Source organism: Barbus barbus (assembly GCF_936440315.1).
Source record: "Barbus barbus genome assembly, chromosome: 21".
Classification (NCBI taxonomy): Eukaryota; Metazoa; Chordata; class Actinopteri; order Cypriniformes; family Cyprinidae; genus Barbus; species Barbus barbus.
Window position 1 is genome coordinate 28,794,530 of NC_136749.1, and position 21,252 is coordinate 28,815,781.

Consider the following 21,252-nt stretch of genomic DNA (forward strand, 5'->3'; position numbering starts at 1 on the left):
CGCCGAGGTACTTGAAGCTACTCACCCTCTCCACAGGGGTCCCACTGATCATAAGAGGAGAGTAGGGCTGCTGCTGTCTCTTCCTAAAGTCCATGATCAGCTCTTTAGTTTTGATTTCAATTCACTGGCATAGTTATACACAATACATAATTTTTAACGTTTTTAAATTCACAACGTTTAAAGTTCTCGTCATTAAAACCTCTCAATTTTTTGATACTCCTGTCTACCCATGTGTTTGTTCTGCCTGCCTGGAGGCACACACATAACAAGAATAATCAGCAGAAATTATGAAGTATCTTGAGATAAATGAATCACCAGTTATGGGAGTCAGTCTAATAAATGATGCCTCGCCCTGTAATGACTAGCCTTTAATCCAAGTCCAGCCTTCTTGTATACTCATTCTTAAAATTCCCCTGTTATAATAAAAAAATAATGTTTCTATTATTCATTGATATATATTTATCTACTTGGAACACCATCAAACTTAAATTGATTGCTCTTTCCTCTTACTCTTTGTTTATCATTACTAGAATAGCTGAAGAAACAAACCTAAACTAAAGAAATATGAATAACTGCATAACTCATAATTAGTCAATCTTAATCATAATGTGTGTAAAACCAAATAATAGATTACCTGATGGCAGTTGAAAGTAGGTGTCACTGTGAAATGCTCATGATTTGTGGATACATGCATCGTGTTTTGTAAAATGATGTAATAATATTATGTTATAGTCATGTAGGCTAAAAATTATGTATTGTGTATAACTATGACAGTGAATTGAAATCAAACCTGATAAAGTGGCTTTTTATGTAATTATTTGCTAGGGACTATCTATCTATCTATCTATCTATCTATCTATCTATCCTATTTTTTTTTAGTTCTGTTCCCTATTTTGTGCCAGAGTCAGTGCTTTCAAAGTAAATGCATACAGACAGTTTCACTCAATTATTTAATAGACTTTATTTATCAGAGGACACAAACAATTAGAATCATCCCTTCATCATTACCATCTTCAAGGAGAACAGAAGCGTCCATAAAACAGAATGCTGTTGGAGGGATTATGACGGATGAAGAAAAGGAAAGGATGGTCTGCAATAAACATCTGAGCAAATGAACGAATGGCGACGACGGCACCGGTGGCTGCAGCCGCTTCGGTTCCTTCCTCGTTTACTTCAACAAAGGCTTTATGAATCACCTTCGTCAGCACCAGATCGTTGTTGGGTGACATGCCTGAAAGATTCACCTTCTGTCCATCAAACACATCCTCCATTCCCATGCTGATCAGAAGACTCTTCATCTCATAGGTTTCCTCCATCTTAAATTTGGGCAGAGATACTTGAACTTCTTGTTGGCGCATCATGCTGGGTTTGGTCCACTCCATGAGCTTCTCGTAGGTCAGTGCCTTTTCAAGCTGGATAAGACACAAAAAAGGTATGAACATTTTTAAAACCACATGAATACTAAGAACTCTGCACATGTATTTGCTGTTAACATATAATGAAACAACAAACATTTATACACTCTGGATATTTGCATTGATGGTTCAGTGAAGAACCTTAAACATCCATGGAACCTTTTCATTCCACAAAAGATTAGATTATTTAGATTATTAAAACATTCTTCACACTAAGAAAGAATGGAACTGTTCACTGAAATGTTCTTTGGGGAACCCAAGATGGTTCTTTTATAGCTTCGCAGCAAAAACCCCCTTTTGGGAGCTTTATTTTCAGGAGTATAATCTCTGCTGTCTCACCTTCTGAAGGCCAGTGGTTTCATCTTGAATCTCGTTAGGAAGGATGATCAACATACTGAGATTCTTCCCGACATACGGCAGCTCCAGAACCTGACTGTCCAACTCTGGGATTAAGGCAAGAGGAAACTGTGCCTTCTGTTGCATCATCTTCACTGGTTTAGTTCGATTCTGCAAAGGATCAATGGAAACGCGTCACAACTCATATTTCATGACTTTAACTGCACAAGCAACTTAAATTACTGTATTTCAAAAAGAAAATAAGAAGGTGAAATCTCACCTTGTTCAGCTTAAACTGTCCATCTTTGGTGGCGTCCTTTGGAAATTTCTTCTCCCAGTTCCCCTTGAAGTAGATGGCGTTTACCAAGACCAGTCTCGTCATCGCATCGATGGATCCCTGTGGAAGCAAGTCCTTGATCTTCCCTAAAATACAAATGTACATTGGTCACTTTGAGCATTGATTTGAACTGGACTGGTTGGTTTGATCTTTTAAAATAACTATATAGCTCAACTCAAGAGCCCATGTAGCCAAATATTGCCATTTCTGCTGTACCTAGTGCTGCCAAAAACATGAAATAGCTAAGACTAAAATTATAATTGCTTGTCTTCACCTTGAGTGTTTTTCTCCACCCATTTGTTGATGTTGACACGTGCAGCTTCTGATTTCATTTGAAAATCCACCTCCTCCAGTCCGGCTTCATAGTATTTTTTTGCATCATTAAGGAATTTCTGTAACATAGCAAATCGATTGGGGTGCAAATGAAATTAATGTTGAGAACATTTCCAGGACAATTAATTATTTGCTTTGAGTCGTACCTCAACAAACTGGTAGGACTGCTCTCCGTAGAGGCGGTTGGCAAGACTCAGCACATACGGGGCACCAGGTTTCTTCAGTTCACTCATGAGCTTGTTGAAGCTGGAATGAATTTGGTCCTCAGTCTTTTGTCCAGGTGCTGGCTGAGCAGGAGACTTCTGTTTGCATCAGTAATATCAAGTTTAAATAGATGAGCCCAAAATCTACATGCACATGCAAATCTACAAATTTGCAAATACAGCTGTTATTACAATCATAAAGTCATGAGGTTAGTGTTTCATGAAAATACTCATACTAAACCTTGAGTTGGGGAGGTAGATCAAACTTCTGGGTTTGTTGTGTCATTGATGGGTCTTGTTGACCCTTGACGCTGCCGGGCATCTGAGGCTTCTGGGCTTGTTGATTAGGAGCTGGAGTCGCAGCATCAGGCTTGGTAAATCCCAAAACCTACACAGCATTTTTTTAGTAGAATTAATAAATACAACCTCACTATTCTGATAACTTCAACAGCTATTGTCAATGCATTGCTCAAATAGTTTAAAATAGTGCATCAAACACCATCTTGATTTACTCCACTGCTGTTATTTATTCAACTGAAAAGACACAGATTGAGCATTTAGTCATATCTGAAATACAAGAATGACCATCTTTTTGTGGCAGCATTCCATGGAATTGAGAATTCCTTTAAATTCAAATTCCTGAATTTGAATTCCATTTGAAAGCAGGTTTCAGTTCTGTCTTGTATAGATTAAAGGAAAAACAACTGGCCATAAAAAATGCATAAATGTGAGATCACCTTAAACATCTGCGCCGCTGTGTTTCCTTTTGCTCCGAGCGACACCATGGCCAGAGCCGAGGAGATGCTGATCGGAGAGTAGAACACATTTCCTGATGTGTTTCCTCCGCTGATCTTCTTGAAGAGGTTGAGAGAAAACTGTGTGTTTGCTGCGGACAAGTGCTCCATATTCACAAGCTGAGTGAGAAATAGCAATAGTTTAAATAACAGTATTATCTTCTTCATCGTTGCACACAAATATCTCAAATCTGCTGGTTCTATTTAAATGACAGACAGAAAAGTACCTCTAACAAACAGCGTTCAACGAAAGCTGTAACTAGAATAATCAGCAGTTTTCCCGTGTGCCTGAGGTGAATGAATTCTCTTTTATGGGTGTCTTTCTAATAAACAATGCCTCACCCTAAACCTGCCCAGGCTTTAATCCAAATCCAGCCCTCCTGAAAGACTGACACTATAAACCCTGGCATTAAATTCTTGTATAAATTTATTGATAAATTTATACATCTGACACTGACAAAACCAACAATTAGTGTGATGTATTATGCTTTACCTTACAGAACTGTCATTCAGATATTGCCTATAGCTCAATCTCACTGTTACAACCAGTGTTGTGTTCATTTTACTGACTGGCTCTTAACAGGCTATCATTTTAACACTTTTTGTATAATCTGACAATTAACTTGATTAGAAATTATGCACAATTAAATATTCTGTACAGAAGTCACATGTGAAGCTCTTCACTTATAATTGAAGTAAACAAACAAAAACATTATTAGGGGCAAAATGTTGGTGTAAATGATGATCTTTTGTAATGTTATAGATGTGGTCATATTTATAGACTGGTCTAGCAAGTCTAGGTTTAGGATGAGAAAACAATAAAATCTATAGAGAAAGGGCATTTTATAGTAAAACAAACTAACAAACAAAAACTAATATTAAAGGCAGGGTAAAAGGTTTTCAGGACAGCAATGTGACCTTCATATAAAAAGTATTAATTGTTTTTAATACAAATCAAACCTGGGAAATAAAAGTATACAGAAAAAACAATCCTGAATACAAGGAAGAAAATTATGTAATCATAATTGTGTATAATAATGAGCTGATGAGGATTGGACTAATTAGTGGAAGTAGGACTCACACGTCACTGTGACTTTTAGAATCCCCATAAACAAATATATATATAAAATAAAATAGCATAATATTAATCACCACACACATAGCAAGTAGCCTGTTGATTATTTTTCTAAACAATATTTAAAACAGTTTATCTGTGGGATATAATTTTTATAATATGTATAATAATTCTAGGAAATATACAGTAAAGGAAATCATAAAGGAAATATATATTTTAGGACCATTAGGATTTTTTTGCATTAAAATAATGTCATAAAGACATAATTTACCTCAAATTCTATTTACTGTGAAGTGAAAAGGCAAAGACTTTTTATGATGTTTTATTTAAATTAAAATTTTATTTACATATCATGATATAATTTGTTATACTGCCTTTAATTTATGGTCATTAAAATAATACTATTTTATTATAGTAATAAAAAATCTAAAAAAGGATTACCACTGAGAATCAGAGTTAATTTAGTTTTATTTGTACATGATTATAAGATTTATTAATATTTTGAATTCTTTTTTTCTATATATTTTTACGTTCTTATTTATCTGATGGGTCACAGACAACAAGAAAAAATGTAATAAAAAAATTAAATAATGCAACTAACCAATGTCATGTATTTAGCACAGCAAAGCAAATATTAAGGAATGCTATCGCAGTGTGATTTCTGTGATCCGACTCTTGTTATTGATTCAGATTTATTTTTATGTCAGATAAAATGCGAGTAGCACTGTTATTTTACAAAAGGTAAGAACATATAAATAATTTGAAATAATGAAGATTAGCCAGGCAGCTGCTCATTATACCAAAAAAAAGTACAGAACAGAAATTGTAATTAAATATTGAAGGTTTATAATTTGCTTTTTTTTCCCACAAAAGCATTGTTTCATTCATGAATATTAATTTCTCAAGTTAAAAAGGCTTTTCCCACAGCATTCTCAGCCAGGGCGTCATTGTAAATGAGAGTCATGTTCTAAAGTTACTTGTTTAAATAAAGGTAAAATAAATCAAATGAAACCAAATAAACAGTTGAGTCATTTTGGGTGCTACTATAAGTTCACATAGGTGTGTTAACATGATGCTGTCATCACCGCAGTAGCTTTGATTTGAAGTCATATAGTTGAAATTTTTACTTTACAAAACATTCTTTGATAAGGTTTTAGGTTTTGTCACAAAAAAAAAAAACCCCTATTATTGGCCTTCTTTAGTCGTGCCGCTCTCTTTAGCTCCTTGGTGAACCCATAACAGATGGGTGGCATAAACGGGCATAATATGATGTCAGGTCTGTCAGATGTAATTCTTTTGATGTATGCAGAGCTTTAAACATGTTGTTTCTGCTTAAGTCATGCTCAGTCCTGTCAGTGAGATGTTTTTGTAAACTCATGCCGTCTCATGGGTTACTAGAGCCCCACCTGTAAACTGTAGGGCAATGACATTAGTCTTCACACACCCCAGTTGGGAAATTTCCTAAATGACTTCATTGTATGTTAAAGGATTGTTCACAACTGTACAATACTGCAGACAACCCACACTCAATTTTAATGACATAATTGTCATGTTTGTCTGAATGATTCATTTAAAGGAATAGTTCACCCAAAAAGGAGAATTTGCTGAAAATGTAATCATCCTCAGGCCATCCAAGATGTAGTTGAGTTTATTTCTTCATCAGATTTGCAGAAATTCTGAATTCATTCTGATGGCACCCATTCACTGCAGAGGATTTATTGGTGATCTGCTGAAGAAACAAACTGATCTACATCTTGGTTGGCCTGAGGGTGAGTAACTTTTCAGCAAATGTTAATTTTTGGGTGAACTATTCATTTAAAGTAGTCAAACTGGTTTGTAACAATAAGCAAATGAAAGTTGGCATGCCAATCATTTGATTATTGTACGTTCACCATAGCCTGTAGTCTTTTCGGGGCTGTTGTTCTGATTGGCTGATCTGGTTGCGACAGGAGGAGGATTTGGTTCCCAGGCATGAATAGCTGTGCCAGAGTCCTCTGAATAATGGAAACCAGTGAAACTCAATGCAGCACATCAAGAGCGCTGAGAGATCTTCCAGGTCCGTCTTTCTAAAATACAGGGTGTTTCTCAAACAGAAGACTGCATCCTATGAAGGCTGCATATCTCGGCTGCCACGTCATCAAACGTCGCTGAAGGCCATCTCAATCGGAAGGATCCTTGGAAGACAGCCTTCGTTTCGCATCCTACATTCAGCTGAAATTGAAGGATGCATGGGATGTATCCTCCGCGACCTTCAATCACCCACAATCCTTTGTACCCATTCCATTTCATGAAAATAAACTGACGAAAAACGAGTCAGTACTGAGCTTGTCTGAATTTATTATGAAATCTAAGACAAAAATAATGTTTTCGGACATGAAAGGATAGATGTTATCTTTTGTTTCGGTATAAATTGTAAATTGAGATTATAGTTGGCTGTGATTCATTGTATTGCATTAATAGAAAGCCAATAATATAAAGATATGTAATACAAAGTACTTTTCCAAAACTGAGTTTTATTAGTGTTTTCGTGCCGTGGCAGTGAGGGCGGGAACATACAGTGGTGTGAAAAAGTGTTGGCCCCCTTCCTGATTTTTTTTTTTTTTTTTTGCATGTTTGTCACACTTTAATGTTTCAAATCATCAAACAAATTTAAATATTAATCAAAGATAACACAAGTAAACACAACATACAGTTTTTGAATGAAGTTTTTTATTATGAAGGGAAAACAAAATCCAAACCCACATGGCCCTGTGTGAAAAAGTGCTTGCCCCCTAAAGCTAATAACTGGTTGGGCCACACTTAGCAGCAACAACTGCAATCAAGCGTTTGCCATAACTTGCAATGAGTCTGTTACAGCGCTGTGGAGGAATTTTGGCCCACTCATCTTGGCAGAATTGTTGTAATTCAGCCACATTGGAGGGTTTGACCATGAACCGCCTTTTTAAGGTCATGCCACAGCATCTCAATAGGATTCAGGTCAGGACTTTGACTAGGCCACTCCAAAGTCTTCATTTTGTTGTTCTTCAGCCATTCAGAGGTGGATTTGCTGGTGTGTTTTGGATCATTGTCCTGCTGCAGAACCCAAGTTCGCTTCAGCTTGAGGTCACGAACAGATGGCCGGACATTGTCCTTCAGGATTTTTTGGTAGACAGCTGAATTCATGGTTCATTTATCACAGCAAGTCTTCCAGGTCCTGAAGCAGCAAAACAGCCCCAGACCATCACACTACCACCACCATATTTTACTGTTGGTATGATGTTCTTTTTCTGAAATGCTGTGTTACTTTTACGCCAGATGTAATGGGACACACACCTTCCAAAAAGTTCAACTTTTGTCTCGTCAGTCCACAGAGTATTTTCCCAAAAGTCTTGGGGATCATCAAGATGTTTTCTGGCAAAACTGAGACGAGCCTTTATGTTCTTTTTGCTCAGCAGCGGTTTTCGTCTTGAAACTCTGCCATGCAGGCCATTTTTGCCCCGTCTCTTTCTTATGGTGGAGTCATGAACACTGACCTTAACTGAGGCAAGTGAGGCCTGCAGTTCTTTAGATGTTGTTGTGGGGTCTTTTGTGACCTCTTGGATGAGTCGTCGCTGCGCTCTTGGGGTAATTTTGGTCGGCCGGCCACTTCTGGGAAGGTTCACCACTGTTCCATGTTTTTGCCATTTGTGGATAATGGTTCAAAGCTTTAGAAATGGCTTTATAACTTTTTCCAGACTGATAGATCTCAATTACTTTCTTTCTCATTTGTTCCTGAATTTCTTTGGATCTCAACACAATGTGTAGCTTTTGAGGATCTTTTGGTCTACTTCACTTCTTCTTCTTCTTCTTCTTCTTGGTTTTTAACGGCGGCTGGCAACCAACGAAAATAGGTGCATTACCGCCACCTTCTGCTCCGGAGTGTGGAACAGATTTTTATATTCTGTTAATCAATCCCGTCTCTCTAATAAAATCATAGAAAGCTTTATTGTTTACTTCACTCGCCCATTTTATTAATACCTTAAAATTTAAATCCTGACTTCTATTTTTACTTAATTGTTCTATCATTCTTCCTCTTTCTTGCTCATACTTCCTACAATCAATAAATACATGAGGTATTGTTTCTTCAACATTACAGTATTCACATAATCCATTTGGATGCTTCCCTAATATTTTAAGATTGCCATTTAAATTTGAATGCCCTAATAGTATTCTGTTATAGATGACCTCCTCTTTCCTTGACTTTCCTATACACTTTATATTTTGATTTACTTTATTTATTAAACTATAAAGGAATCTACCCTTTTCCCCATTGTTCCACTTAATTTGCCATTCTTTATTCACTTCATTCCAGATTAAAACCTTAATCTCTGATTTACTTAATGGGACTTGTATCTCTATTGTTTCTCTCCGTAATGCTTGCTTTGCTAATTTATCCACCTCTTCATTTCCCTTTATTCCTATATGTGCTGGGACCCAAATAAACCTGACTAATGTTTTATTTTGAACAATTCTTGAGTGAATTTGTAGAATACTAAAGAGAATATCTTGGTGACTTGATTTAAAAGATATCAAACTCTTTAAGACTGAAACTGAGTCAGAACAAATTAAAACATTCCCAGGTTTGTGTTCCTCTATCCACTGCAATGCCAACAGCATTCCTATCATTTCTACAGTATAAACTGACAAATGATTAGAAGTTCGCTTTACTCCATTGATACCCTGGTGGCCACTGTTTTGGACTAAAAAAGCAGACCCAGTTATTTGACTTTCTGGATCTTTTGATCCATCTGTATACACTTGTATATGCTGAGGGTATTGCTTTCTGGTATATATTAAAAACACAGATGCCAGGTCAGCTTCTCTTTCTGTTTTTTTAACCTCTAACAGATGCAGGTCTACTTGAGGCGTTACATATATCCATGGTTCGTTTTCCTGAATAAAAACTGTTGGGCTCATCTTGATGTTATTTACTTGTATTTGTTCTGCATATATTTTACTACTCCACCCAAAGCTTGTTCTACATCCTTCATTCTGCTCCCAACAATTCTGTACCACCAATTTTGTAGGATGATCATCTTTATGCCCCTGGAGATTCGCCCAGTAATTGACCGTTAATTGTTTCCTTCTAATTTCTAATGGCATCTCTCCTACCAAGACTTGTAACGCTGGTATAGGTGTAGTCTTTACTGCTCCACAACACTGTCTCATCGCTTGAGCTTGAATTTTATTTAGTTTATCTAACTGGTTTTTTGACGACGATCCATAAACTCCACAACCATAGTCAAGCACTGACCGGATCAGTGCTATATAAATTATTTTTAAAGAAGAAAAACTTGCCCCCCATTCCACTCCACTTACACATCTCATGATGTTTATCACCTTCTGGCATTTCTCTACTATTTTATTTATATGTTCACCCCAAGTAAGTTTTGCATCAAAATACATACCTAGAAACTTAAATACATTCACCCTTTCCAAAGTTTCCCCATACATCTTCAAACTCACTTCTGGAACGACCCTCTTCCTAGAGAAAATTAGTGTTTTAGTTTTCTCCACTGAGAATTTAAACCCCCAATCATAAGCCCATTCTTCCACTTTCCTTATAGTCTCTTGTATCTTCCTATTAATATATAAAATATTCCTTCCTCTCTTCCAGAGAGCTCCATCATCTGCAAACAGAGACTTACCTACCTTTGGTTCTACTTGATTAAACACATCATTGATCATTATGGAAAACAATAGTGGACTTATTACACTCCCTTGAGGAGTACCATTATCTATCTGGAATACATTCGATACTTCATTTCCTATTCTTACCTGGATGCTTCTATTCTCCAAAAAATCTTTTATCCAGCTGTATATTTTTCCACCAATATTCATCATTCTTAATTTTATCAATAGCCCCTCTCTCCACATCATATCATAAGCCTTCTCAACATCCAAAAATACTGCTATTACTGATTCTTTATTTAACTGTGCTTGTCTAATTTCATTTTCTAAACATATAATAGAATCCATTGTTCCTCTTCCTTTTCTAAAACCACTTTGGTAATTTGACAGTAATCCTCTTTTTTCCAGTAAATAAGTCAACCTTTCCGTAATAATCCTTTCCATAATTTTACAAATATTCGACGTCAGAGCTATCGGTCTGTAATTAGAGGGTTTTGACGGATCTTTTCCTGGCTTTCTTATTGGTATTATTATTGCTTCTTTCCAAACTTTAGGAAGTCTTCCGTCCTCCCATACTCTATTATATAACTCTAAAAGTTTCCCCAGAGCCCTATCCTTCAGATGTCTCATCATTATATATCCGACCTGGTCCTTACCTGGAGATGAACATTTTTTATTTTTATTACAAATAGCTCTCACCAATTCATCTCTGTTGAGTGGGAAGTTAATTGGCTGATCTTCCATTCCCCTATTCCTTACCAATTCTTCCATATTTCTTCTCTTTGTTATTTCTCTCCTCCTCTTACCTTCCTCACTTAAGTTCCCTGACCCATGTATTTTTGCAAATGTTTTTACTAGCATTGCTGCTTTGTCTTTATCTGTTATACCTATTTCTCCTTCTGACTCCAACACTGGATAATCCCACTCTTTCTTAATACCTTTCATTCTCTTAATCATATTCCACACTTCACCTACTTGAGTTGTCCTTCCAATTCCACTACAAAAATCTCTCCAACTTCCTCTTTTAGCTTGCCTGATAGTTTTCCTCACAACTGCTTGAGCTTTTTTGAATAAAATTAGATGATTATAATTATGTGTCTTCTTAAGAAGTTTAAAAGCCTTGTTTCTATCTCTCACAACTTTACTACACTGGTCTGTCCACCAAGGAACAGCTTTTTTTTTTATATTTCCTTTGCTTTTTGGAATTGATTCTGATGCTGCCTCTAATATTGCTGCACACACTTTTCCGTTAAAGATGTCAATATCTTGATTTGAATCAATTGCATCCATTTTTTCCTCACACATTTCCTCAAATTTATCCCAATTTGCTTTTTCAAATATCCATTTTCCTCCTCTTTGCGTTTCTGCTCTCTCCGTCTCAATATTCAATGTTATAACTATTGGGTAGTGATCACTCCCAATGCTAGATTCCCCCCAAACTTCCCAATTACACTTACTGGCCAGATTACTCGAAACTAGTGTTAAGTCCAATACTGACTCCCTTCCCTTACAAACATCTATCCTTGTACCCCTCCCATCATTTAAACACACCAACTCCCTTTCCTCTATTAATTCCTCAACTACTTGACCATTGGCATTAATGTAATTTCCTCCCCATAGGGTATTATGTGCATTAAAATCCCCACACCATATCACTCTTTGACTATCTTGACCATGTACTTCCTTTAGCTTCTCTAGCTCCAATTTTTTACATGGATTATAATAATTTATGATAATTATCTCCTGACCTCTACCCCATATCCCCACAGCAATATATTCTTGATCCCTTCCTTTTCCCAGTATTCTATATGATATTTCTTGTCTAATAAATGTTGCACACCCACCACCATTCCCTTCTTCTCTATCGCGCCTTACTATACTATACCCTTTTAAAACAAAATCTAAACAACTTTTCATCCAAGTTTCTTGAACACATACTACATCTGGTTTAATACTTAACTCTTCAATAAAATGCTTGAACTCGTTACCATTTGCTATAAGAGATCTTGCATTCCACTGAAATATTGTTATCATTTATGTGTCCAATCTAGTTTCTTGACTTGATCTTATCTGAAGTTCATCTCGAACTTCTTCCCAAGTCAAGCCTTTCATTCCAAGATGACGTATTGCTGCTATAACAACTAACTGTGTCTTTTGTGTTTTTGATTCAATCCCAGCTGTACTATTTATAACTCCTGCAATAAATGTTACTAATTTCTTCTTTTCAATCATCATTATTTCTCCTGGAACTTCTTTATTTCCTTCCTCTGAAACTCCTGGCTGACCTCTTTGTTCTCTAGCTTGTCCTTTAACTTGTTTTGCTGCCTCCGCATAAGTTATCTTCTTCTCCACCCTCCTTTTCTGAATGTCCATCTCTATTTTCATTACTTCACATCCTCTGAATGCTGCACTATGATCCTTCCCACAGTTGCAACACTTTGGTTGTACTCCTTCCTCACACTTGCCGTATTCATGATTTCCTCCACAGCGAGCACATCTACACTGTTCCACACACCTTTTAGCAACATGCCCAAACCTTTGACACTTAAAACATCTCACTGGACCTGGTATATACTCTCTTACAATATAACTCATCACACCCAACATTACTCTTTTAGGAATTTCATTCCCTTGAAACTCTATTACTACTGTTTCAGTGTCTCTTCTGTTTCCATCTGCACCTGATTTTATTCTTCGCGCATTTTCTATCATCCCTCCCTTTAAGTTATCTTTCAACTCTTCCAATCCTATATTGAGAGGAACACCAAAAATGATCCCTTTTCTCCCCTTACTTTTACTTTTATCTCCAACTCTGTTTGTGCTGACAACTTTAATCCCTCCTACCTCTTTTAATTTGAGAGCCTTATTTGCTTGTTCTTCTTTATTACATCCAACTAGCAAATTTCCATCAGAAAGAACTTTAGCGAACTCAATATTTCATATATCTCTATTTATTATCTTGGTCAATTTTAATGGATTAATTTTGCTTACCCCAATCTGATCTCCAAACCTAACAATGCATATTATGCTCTCTCTACTCTTGTCATCAGACTCTTCTACATCGCTCCTCTTCTTTCGTTTTTCTCCCCGATTTCTCCTTACTTCTTTCCATCCATTTCCTAAAGATTTATCACTTTCCTCTTCGCTTTCTACTTCCATACTCCCTTCACTATCCCCCCACTCAATCCTCTCTGTTCCATTCACGGAGCAGTCGTGCCTCACCGCCGATCCTTTCCGATTTCTCACTGAAGTTTCCGCCATTTTTCCTCCAAAACAACCTTGTGAAAGCCAGCGATGTTATCACGCAGGGGACGTCATCGGCCTGGCCGTCTTTCAAAACCGTCTACTTCACTTTGTCAGGCAGGTCCTATTTAAGTGATTTCTTGATTGCGAACAGGTGTGGCAGTAATCAGGCCTGGGTGTGGCTAGAGAAACTGAACTCAGGTGTGATAAACCACAGTTATGGGGGGGAGGGGGTTGATATGTATGATTAATATGTAAATTTGTTTGATGATCTAAAACATTAAAGTGTGACAAACATGCAAAAAATATAAAATCAGGAAGGGGGCCAACACTTTTTCACACCACTGTATGTGACATAGCCATGCACACTTACTAGACCGTCTCATTCTAGCGTTTATATGCCGATGAGGACTCTAGCCTACAAGACTCTGAAGGACTGAACTAGGAAGGACGCAGCCTTGGTAGGATCCAGCCTTCCGTTTGAGAAGAACCCACAGTGTTTCTAACTCACGCTGCTTAAAAGTTACAACCTACTGGTTTCAAACCTTAAAGAATCTGGCTTGCATTTAAAGAAAATTATGACATTTATTTTTTAACATTTATGCATTTAGCAGACGCTATTATCCAAAGCGACTTACAGTATATTACATGTATATTCAGGCTATAAATTTTTTATCCGTATGGGTGTTCCCTGGCAATTGAACCCATGACCTTTTGCGCTGTTAACGCAATGCTCTACCACTGAGCCACAGGAACACAGGAATGTGATGAAGTCACATTATGGCAGTGAAATGGTAGGCAGGCCTATCTTGATGTTATATTTCAATAAATGTAAAGGTTATACATCTATAAATAGTAAGCTCTAAATCATCCTCCAGTATAAAGTTATCAGCAACCACCACAGATGTTCCAAAGGTAAGTGACACCTCATGCATTTTTAATAATGTCTGTCTCCATATATTGCGCTGGCAACTTCAGATCAGGTTAACAAGAAACAAGCCACAGGAAACTAATGTGTCAGGTGAAATTACACAACAAACAATATCATTCGATTAGCTGGATTCTATGACTTACATGCACAGGCCTCTATAGTAATTATGAAAGCACACAGAGGTGCAGAGTCAACTTTAAACACTGCTCGTTGCCATCGCTGCTGCTATTGCTGTAATAATTTTAGACTTTCGCAATTATGTTTTTAAAAAAAAATTCCAATTAAAACCAATGAATCTCACTAAAACATGGCCAGTTCAAATTTCATCATCAAAATATTAAGACATTCTATATAGATAGATATAGATATATTGCATAGAGAAAATATAGATATATATATATTTTTGGACCATTAGTATTTTTTTGCATTATAATAAAGTCACAAAGACATAATTTACCTCAAATTCTCTTTACTGTAAAGTGAAAAAAATATATATTTATGGTATTTAAATTGTTTAATATTTATATATGATGTTATCATTTGGTATTCTGCCTTTAATTTATGATGATTAAAATAGATTATAACAGATTATAACTTAAAATATTTATAACAGTTAGTTTCCAGTTTTCGAGTTTTTCAGCTAATGTTTATATTTCATTCTATTTCAGCTTCATTTCAATTTATGAAAGAAAGTAATCATTTAAAATGCCATTACAAAAAAAAAATGCTTTAGCAAAACGGGCATGTTCAAAACTGCACACCTGTTTTGGTGTTTTCAGAAAACAATTATTGAATACTTTAAATAATTATATCATAAATAGCACATTGTCACTATGAAGCTCTGGCCTTACTGGCCATTGAAACATGGCATCTGTATGTGTTGATTCTGCGGGGTTAATGTTACACGGCCTGCTCTTCTTAAAGCAGCCAACAATGAAGCTCAACTATTAGCGGAGCTGCTTGAAATATTCAGTAGGAAACCAACACCTGTTTCCAGGTAACCGATGCTGGGCTTTTGAGCCGTGTCACAGTGTGTGTGTGTGTTTCACCGCTGAAACTGCCTCTTTCATCTACTTCACACTGAATTCAAGGACTCGACCAGCAGCCCAAGTTTTTCTTTTCATATAAGTGTTGGCATAAAGACAATGAGGAGAAGCTGGTTTTCATTTTGCACTGAAAACTGACTGTCTCTTACTGATGGAACAGGAGTATTGTTAAAGATTGAGATCTAAACTAAGGCTGGGAGTTTGTTGATGGTGGCGTAGAGATACCTTGGACTGTTTTATGAATTTTTGCACACATCTGAGGATCATTTGAAGGCATCCATCATGAATCCCCTGTGGAAAGTCTATAAGAGTAAGGTCATGCAGACCCTCAACCCGGACATGGAGGAAGACACGGTGGAAGAGGTAAATCCACTGAACCTGAGAACAACACTAAACAGTCAACATGGGCAGATATGGGTGAACATGCATTTGAAAAAAATATTGAGGCCTAAATTTAAGAATTATCTATTTGATTTGTTTGCATACAACATTTCCATCCATTTGAATTACAGAGTTTTAACATAAACTAATAAACTAATTATGATGCATATTTGTCAGTTTTACACAAACGTGCAAGATATCTCAAAAAATCACAGCATTAACTATTTGCATCTATTTGGTTTTAATTAAATAATCATATATATATATATATGTTGTTTAATTATTTGTGGAACACACAATATACAGTTCGTTGAAATTAGTTTGAGATTGAATCTAACTGGATTTATTGATGATAAACCTGTGTATTGTGTATTTAAACACATGCAGTTTATTAATAGATGGAAATTTTTACATGCATAAATATTAAATTTAGGCCTATATTTGAGTGTGTTTATTCGGCAACTCTTTAAATAACTGTTTGCAATGAGAGAGCAAGTACTCCAATCATTTAAATGAGGAAAGAACAACTAAATCCTAAATTTCAACTATTAGTATACAATGGCCAATACTCACACAGACCAATATGAGTTTTTCATTGACAAATGACAATCCCAATATCTAGAAAGGCAGGGTTTACAGTGGTGGATAACATGGTGGTATTACATAATGCAATTTTAGTTAATATACATAATATAATTTATTCTGCCTGATCAGTATATCAGTCTAGGATCTGGCCTCTGATCACACGCAGTATTTAAGAGTTTCTCCTAACTTTACACTCTTTAAAATTAAGGTTTTTATTGGTATTAATGATTCTATGAAGAACCTTGTACATCTGTGGAAGCTTTCGGTTCTTTAGATTTTTAAAATGTTCTTCAAAATGGTTATTTTGGGGAAAAAAAACACCCTTTTGAGACCTTTATTTTTAAGAGTGTATACCCTTAGAAATAATATCACAAAATGTTTGAATCAAAGATTTTAAGTGCATTGAGTGCCATATCAGTTGAAAAAACCTTTAAAGTTCACATTTTTGACTCGGGTGACTAAGGACTGAGATACTTTTTCTTTTGTTCTAGTTCAAGTATGTTAATTGCCTAGACTAGAGCATATGTTTTTAAAAACCTAATGAATGCAATTCTGAGTGTCAGGATGCATTCAAATATTTTAAATAGTCTTTCATGTATCTGATCAAGGGAAACCTTGACCCACTTTTCAAAGGCATGTAACTGGATCTACAGGGGTGATAGGAATAGGATGGCATTCCAGCGATTGATTCGAGACGGATAGCATACACTAGGGTGTGTTGGTCTTGTTGGCGGATTCCCCACAGTTCTCGGCTGTCTGTGTGACCTCTCGCTTACCAGTGAACTTGCATAGTTTCCACAGCCTGCTACAACACAGCAATGCCAACAGATTACTGAAGCCTAGTCAAGATAAACACTGCATGCGTGTGCTTTCTTTCAGTCATGGCTCAGTTTATGCATAGTAAATACACGACTGGAGTTGCTCTAAATTCATTACAGTGTTTTTTTTGTGCCATTTCAAATTATATGGAATTAATTTTTGTATTTACATGTTATTATTTTGAACCAGCCTGAAGGTTTGCTTGTCTTAATCTGGCCACCAGGTAGGTTTACACTGGTCAAGCAGAAATAGTTTGATGGTTTTAGACAGGCAATAGAATCAGGTTAGACACCATATTGAATTTAATGTGGATGAAAACGAGGCTGTGTTTGATAAACTTTGGGGAGCCTACAATTACACAACAACAATGTACTATTAAACAACAGTAGGCCTACAATTCATTGAATGCGGTGTACTTCAGTCCCTCACAGCCTCATTTTCATTCCTATCAGAAATGAAATAGGCCTATGGTGCTGCTCTGATAATAGTATTATTTTGACGGATTTGTCTGAAAACTGTTTCACTCCATTCACACTCACGTTTAAATGACCCTGATATAGTTTCACTACAAACCACATGAGGGAGACAAAATGCTCATTTTCATCACATTCATGTGCGTATGTAAGCTAGTTTTATCTGCAAAAAGAGCTAAAAACTGGCATTTATTATCTTAAAGAGCTATCTTGTTTACCTGATTTAACTTTTTGTTGTGTGTGTGTGTACAAATCAATGTGTTTTAGATTTAGTGGTGGTAAAAGTTTTGAATTTTTCAGTGTACAAATATTGTAATACAATTTCTCCTTCTGTAACTCACTTTATCTACTATTTTTGTTTTACCTCTCACTTATCATTATAACTTTCTCTTTGATGAATGTTTGTCTGTGAAGGTCACTGATGCTGCTGAAGATATTACGCCTATCCAGTCTGATGAAGGACCCAGTGCAATGACACAGCTGGCCAAGAGAGTAAACCTGGAAAATAAATATTATTAATAATTATTTTATTAGATGAAATGTCGTTTCTGGTAGCTTTGGAAAGAAAAAAAAAACTACTGCAAACTGTAAAAATCCACAAATGTTTAACAAAAAATATAAAGTAAAAAAAAAAGAATTGGGATCAGTTATTATATGTCATAGAGGCCACTGCTGAAACTGCTTGAAATTTCATGTCAGTTAAACATTTAGACATACTGATGTTTGTTGGTCTTGTGTTCATTGCTCAGATGCAGGGAGCCGGAGCTAAAGGTTGGAAAAGTGTTTCGTCTCTATTCACCAAGGATGATGAACACCAACTTCTGGAGGCAGACAATCAGCCGGCAGCAGATCAGTGAGTGTTGTGATGCATTTAGTTCATTTTTCTATTGGGAAAGCATGTTGACCTAATGTTTTAGTCACTGATTGTTCTATATTACATTACATTTAGTTATTTAGCAGATGCTTATCCAAAGCAATGAGGACAAATGAGGACATTAGAAGCAGTCAAAACCAACAAAAGAGCAACAACATGCAAGGGCTTTTACAAGTCTCAGTTAGCTTATCGTAGTTGTTGTTGTTGTTTTTTTTAAAGAAAACGAGTAGATAGAATATAGAAAAAAGAAACCTAGTGTTAGTTTTACAAGAAATGCTAGCAGTTAATAAATATGCAATTGATAGCGGGTCAAATGTGTGTGTGTGTTTAATAAAAAGACAGATAGATAAAATAGAATTAGAATAGAGAGTGCTGGAGTTAGAGGGTCAAATAAAGATGGAAGAGATGTGTTTTTAGCCATTTCTTGAAGATGGGTAAGGATTCAGCTACTCTGATTGAGTTGGGTAGGTCATTCCACCAGGTGGGAACAGTTAATGTGAAAGTCTGTGAAAGTGATTTTGTGTCTCTTTGGGATGGCACAATAATGCGCCTTTCACTTGCAGAACGTAAGCTTCTAGAGGCACATAGGTCTGAAGTAATGAATTTAGGTAAAGGGGTGCAGAGCCAGTGGTGGTTTTGTAGGCTAACATTAATGCCTTGAATTTAATGCGAGCAGCTATCGGTAGCCAGTGCTAATTAATGAATGACGTGCGTTCTTTTCGGCTCATTAAAGATTAATCTTGCAGCAGCATTTTGGATTAATTGTAGAGGTTTAATAGAATTGGCTGGAAGACCTGCCAAGAGAGCATTGCAATAGTCCAGCCTGGACAGAGCAAGAGCCTGAACAAGGAGTTGTGTTGCATCTTCTGAAAGAAAGGGCCTGATCTTCCTAATATTGTATCAAGCAAATCTATTAAATAGATTACAACTCCTTCCAGCAGACAGGAAATATATATTTTTACACTGTTAGGAGCGGAAAATGATCAGTCATTACCATTATATATTTACATTTGTATGTCTATTTACATATATATGATGTTTTAGGCAATCTCAAGCAAGGACAAAAATGTGTATCAGATTGTGCCAACTGCCATTAGAATTTGAAATATGGGATTTGAGTGTGAGAAGGGGTGATTGTGTTACTTGTTGTGTTTTATGTGATTTGTGTGATGATGTTAAATTAATTTGTGAGGTGAAGCCAAAGACAAATGTGCACTTGTGGGCAATAAAGTGACTAAACTAAACTAAAACATTTTAAGATTTAAATTATTGTTCACATGTTTGGGGTCTGCAAGATTCTAGTTAAAGATTCAAGTAAATATTGTGAAATATCATTACAATTTCAAATATCTTTGAATAAATTATAAATGTAATTTATTGCTATGATCAAAGCATCGTTACTCCAGTCTTCAGTGTCACATGATCCTTCAGAAATCATTCTAATATGCCGATTTGCTGCTCAAGAAACATTTCTTATTATTATTAATGTTGAAAATAGTCGTACTGCTGATTTTTTTTGTGGAATCTGTGATATATTTTATTTTTCAGGATTCTTCGATGAATGAAAAGTTTAAAAGAACAGCCTTTATTTGAAATAGAAATCTTTATGTCTTTACTCTCACTTTGATAAATTTAATGCATCCTTGCTGAATAAAAGTATTAATTTCTTTAAAAATATATTACTAACCCCACATTTTTTAACAGTACTGAATATATTTATTGCAAAAACAATAAATAAAACAATCAAAAAACAGCATTTATTTGAAATAGAAAATTTTGTAGTATTATAAATGTCTTTACTGTCACTTTTGATCAATTTAATGCATCCTTGCTGAATAAGTGTGTGTGTGTGTAAATAATATATATATTACTTACCCCACATTTTTGAACAGACCTGAACATGTTTCTCGCAAAAACATTTAGTAGATCAAAATAAATGTAATTCCAAGTTGCCTTTATCATCTTTCCAGTCCACTGGCAGTGAAGCCTGAAGAGCCTCCTCGACCCAACAAGCGCAGCACTGGATTCTGGGATAACTTTGCGACTAAATGGCACCAAGCAGCTGCGATGAGGCAAGCGGAGGCAGGAGGCGATGGCAGTGAGGAGGTGGGCAGCGAGAGCGGGGCGAGAGCAGAAGACGGAGAAAACCAGGTCGGGCAGGAGGCCGAGGCAGGCGACGGCGGTGGCACGGGAAACAGCTTCTCCAAATACGCCACGCTCGGAGGAGAGAGTGAAGACACACCGGCCTTCAAGTGGAACTTTGTCACCAGCAAACTGGCTGAGCTGAAGACCAAAAGCATGGCCAAGAGTAACTAGCCAACAGAGAGAGCAGGTTATCACAGTTCAGACCACAGGGGCCACAGTGCTTCATATGAGCCTTATCACACAGATGTACGGCGATCGCATTTCACCAAACCCGTTTAAAAGCATCGACCGTGACCCACACTGTGGCCTCTCTGGGCTTGAACTGGTCGGCATTCATGTGGGAAATGCTGGTTATGGGAAACGTCTGTTCAGTAAAGGTGATGTGTGTCATTTTTAGTGAGAAAATACTGAATCATCATCATTTTTGCAATTCCATTTGGTGCAGAAGAAATTACACACTTCACTTAAAAAAAAAAAAAAAAATGCTGTAAAAAAATCAGGGAAGTATGAGAATGAAGTATTAATATATAGATAAAAAGTTTATATAACTCAATGTAAAAAGTTCTAACCCGAGAATATTTGTCAAAAATTATCATTAAAATAAAATAATGAC

General features: G+C 36.3%; 2 protein-coding genes across 2 annotated transcripts; one reads left to right on the forward strand and one right to left on the reverse strand.

The window, feature by feature from the left end:
• Positions 1–941: 941 nt before the first annotated feature.
• LOC306887386 (leukocyte elastase inhibitor-like) lies at positions 942–3,711 on the reverse strand. Its single transcript, XM_079445069.1, has 8 exons — positions 3,646–3,711; positions 3,362–3,538; positions 2,866–3,012; positions 2,568–2,723; positions 2,363–2,480; positions 2,032–2,174; positions 1,755–1,922; positions 942–1,412 (listed from the first exon to the last, which is right to left on the reverse strand). The coding sequence occupies exons 2-8, from the start codon at positions 3,527–3,529 to the stop codon at positions 1,014–1,016; spliced, it is 1,299 nt and encodes a 432-aa protein (XP_079301195.1). The 5' UTR covers positions 3,530–3,538; positions 3,646–3,711; the 3' UTR covers positions 942–1,013.
• An 11,933-nt stretch (positions 3,712–15,644) lies between these two features.
• LOC306887847 (uncharacterized protein C1orf232-like) lies at positions 15,645–20,810 on the forward strand (the record flags this gene model as incomplete). Its single annotated transcript, XM_079445847.1, has 4 exons — positions 15,645–15,725; positions 18,035–18,112; positions 18,370–18,473; positions 20,465–20,810. 4 exons carry the CDS (start codon positions 15,645–15,647, stop codon positions 20,808–20,810), a joined length of 609 nt encoding a protein of 202 aa, XP_079301973.1.
• Positions 20,811–21,252: the final 442 nt, after the last annotated feature.

Excerpts from the sequence above, each read along its gene's own strand:
- LOC306887386 (XM_079445069.1), bottom strand. The coding sequence starts at position 3,529 with ATGGAGCACTTGTCCGCAGCAAACACACAGTTTTCTCTCAACCTCTTC. Across the intron at positions 2,175-2,362 it reads GGTGGAGAAAAACACTCAAG|GGAAGATCAAGGACTTGCTT; the intron begins GTGAAGACAAGC and ends TTTGTATTTTAG. Across the intron at positions 1,413-1,754 it reads AAACCACTGGCCTTCAGAAG|CTTGAAAAGGCACTGACCTA; the intron begins GTGAGACAGCAG and ends TGTCTTATCCAG.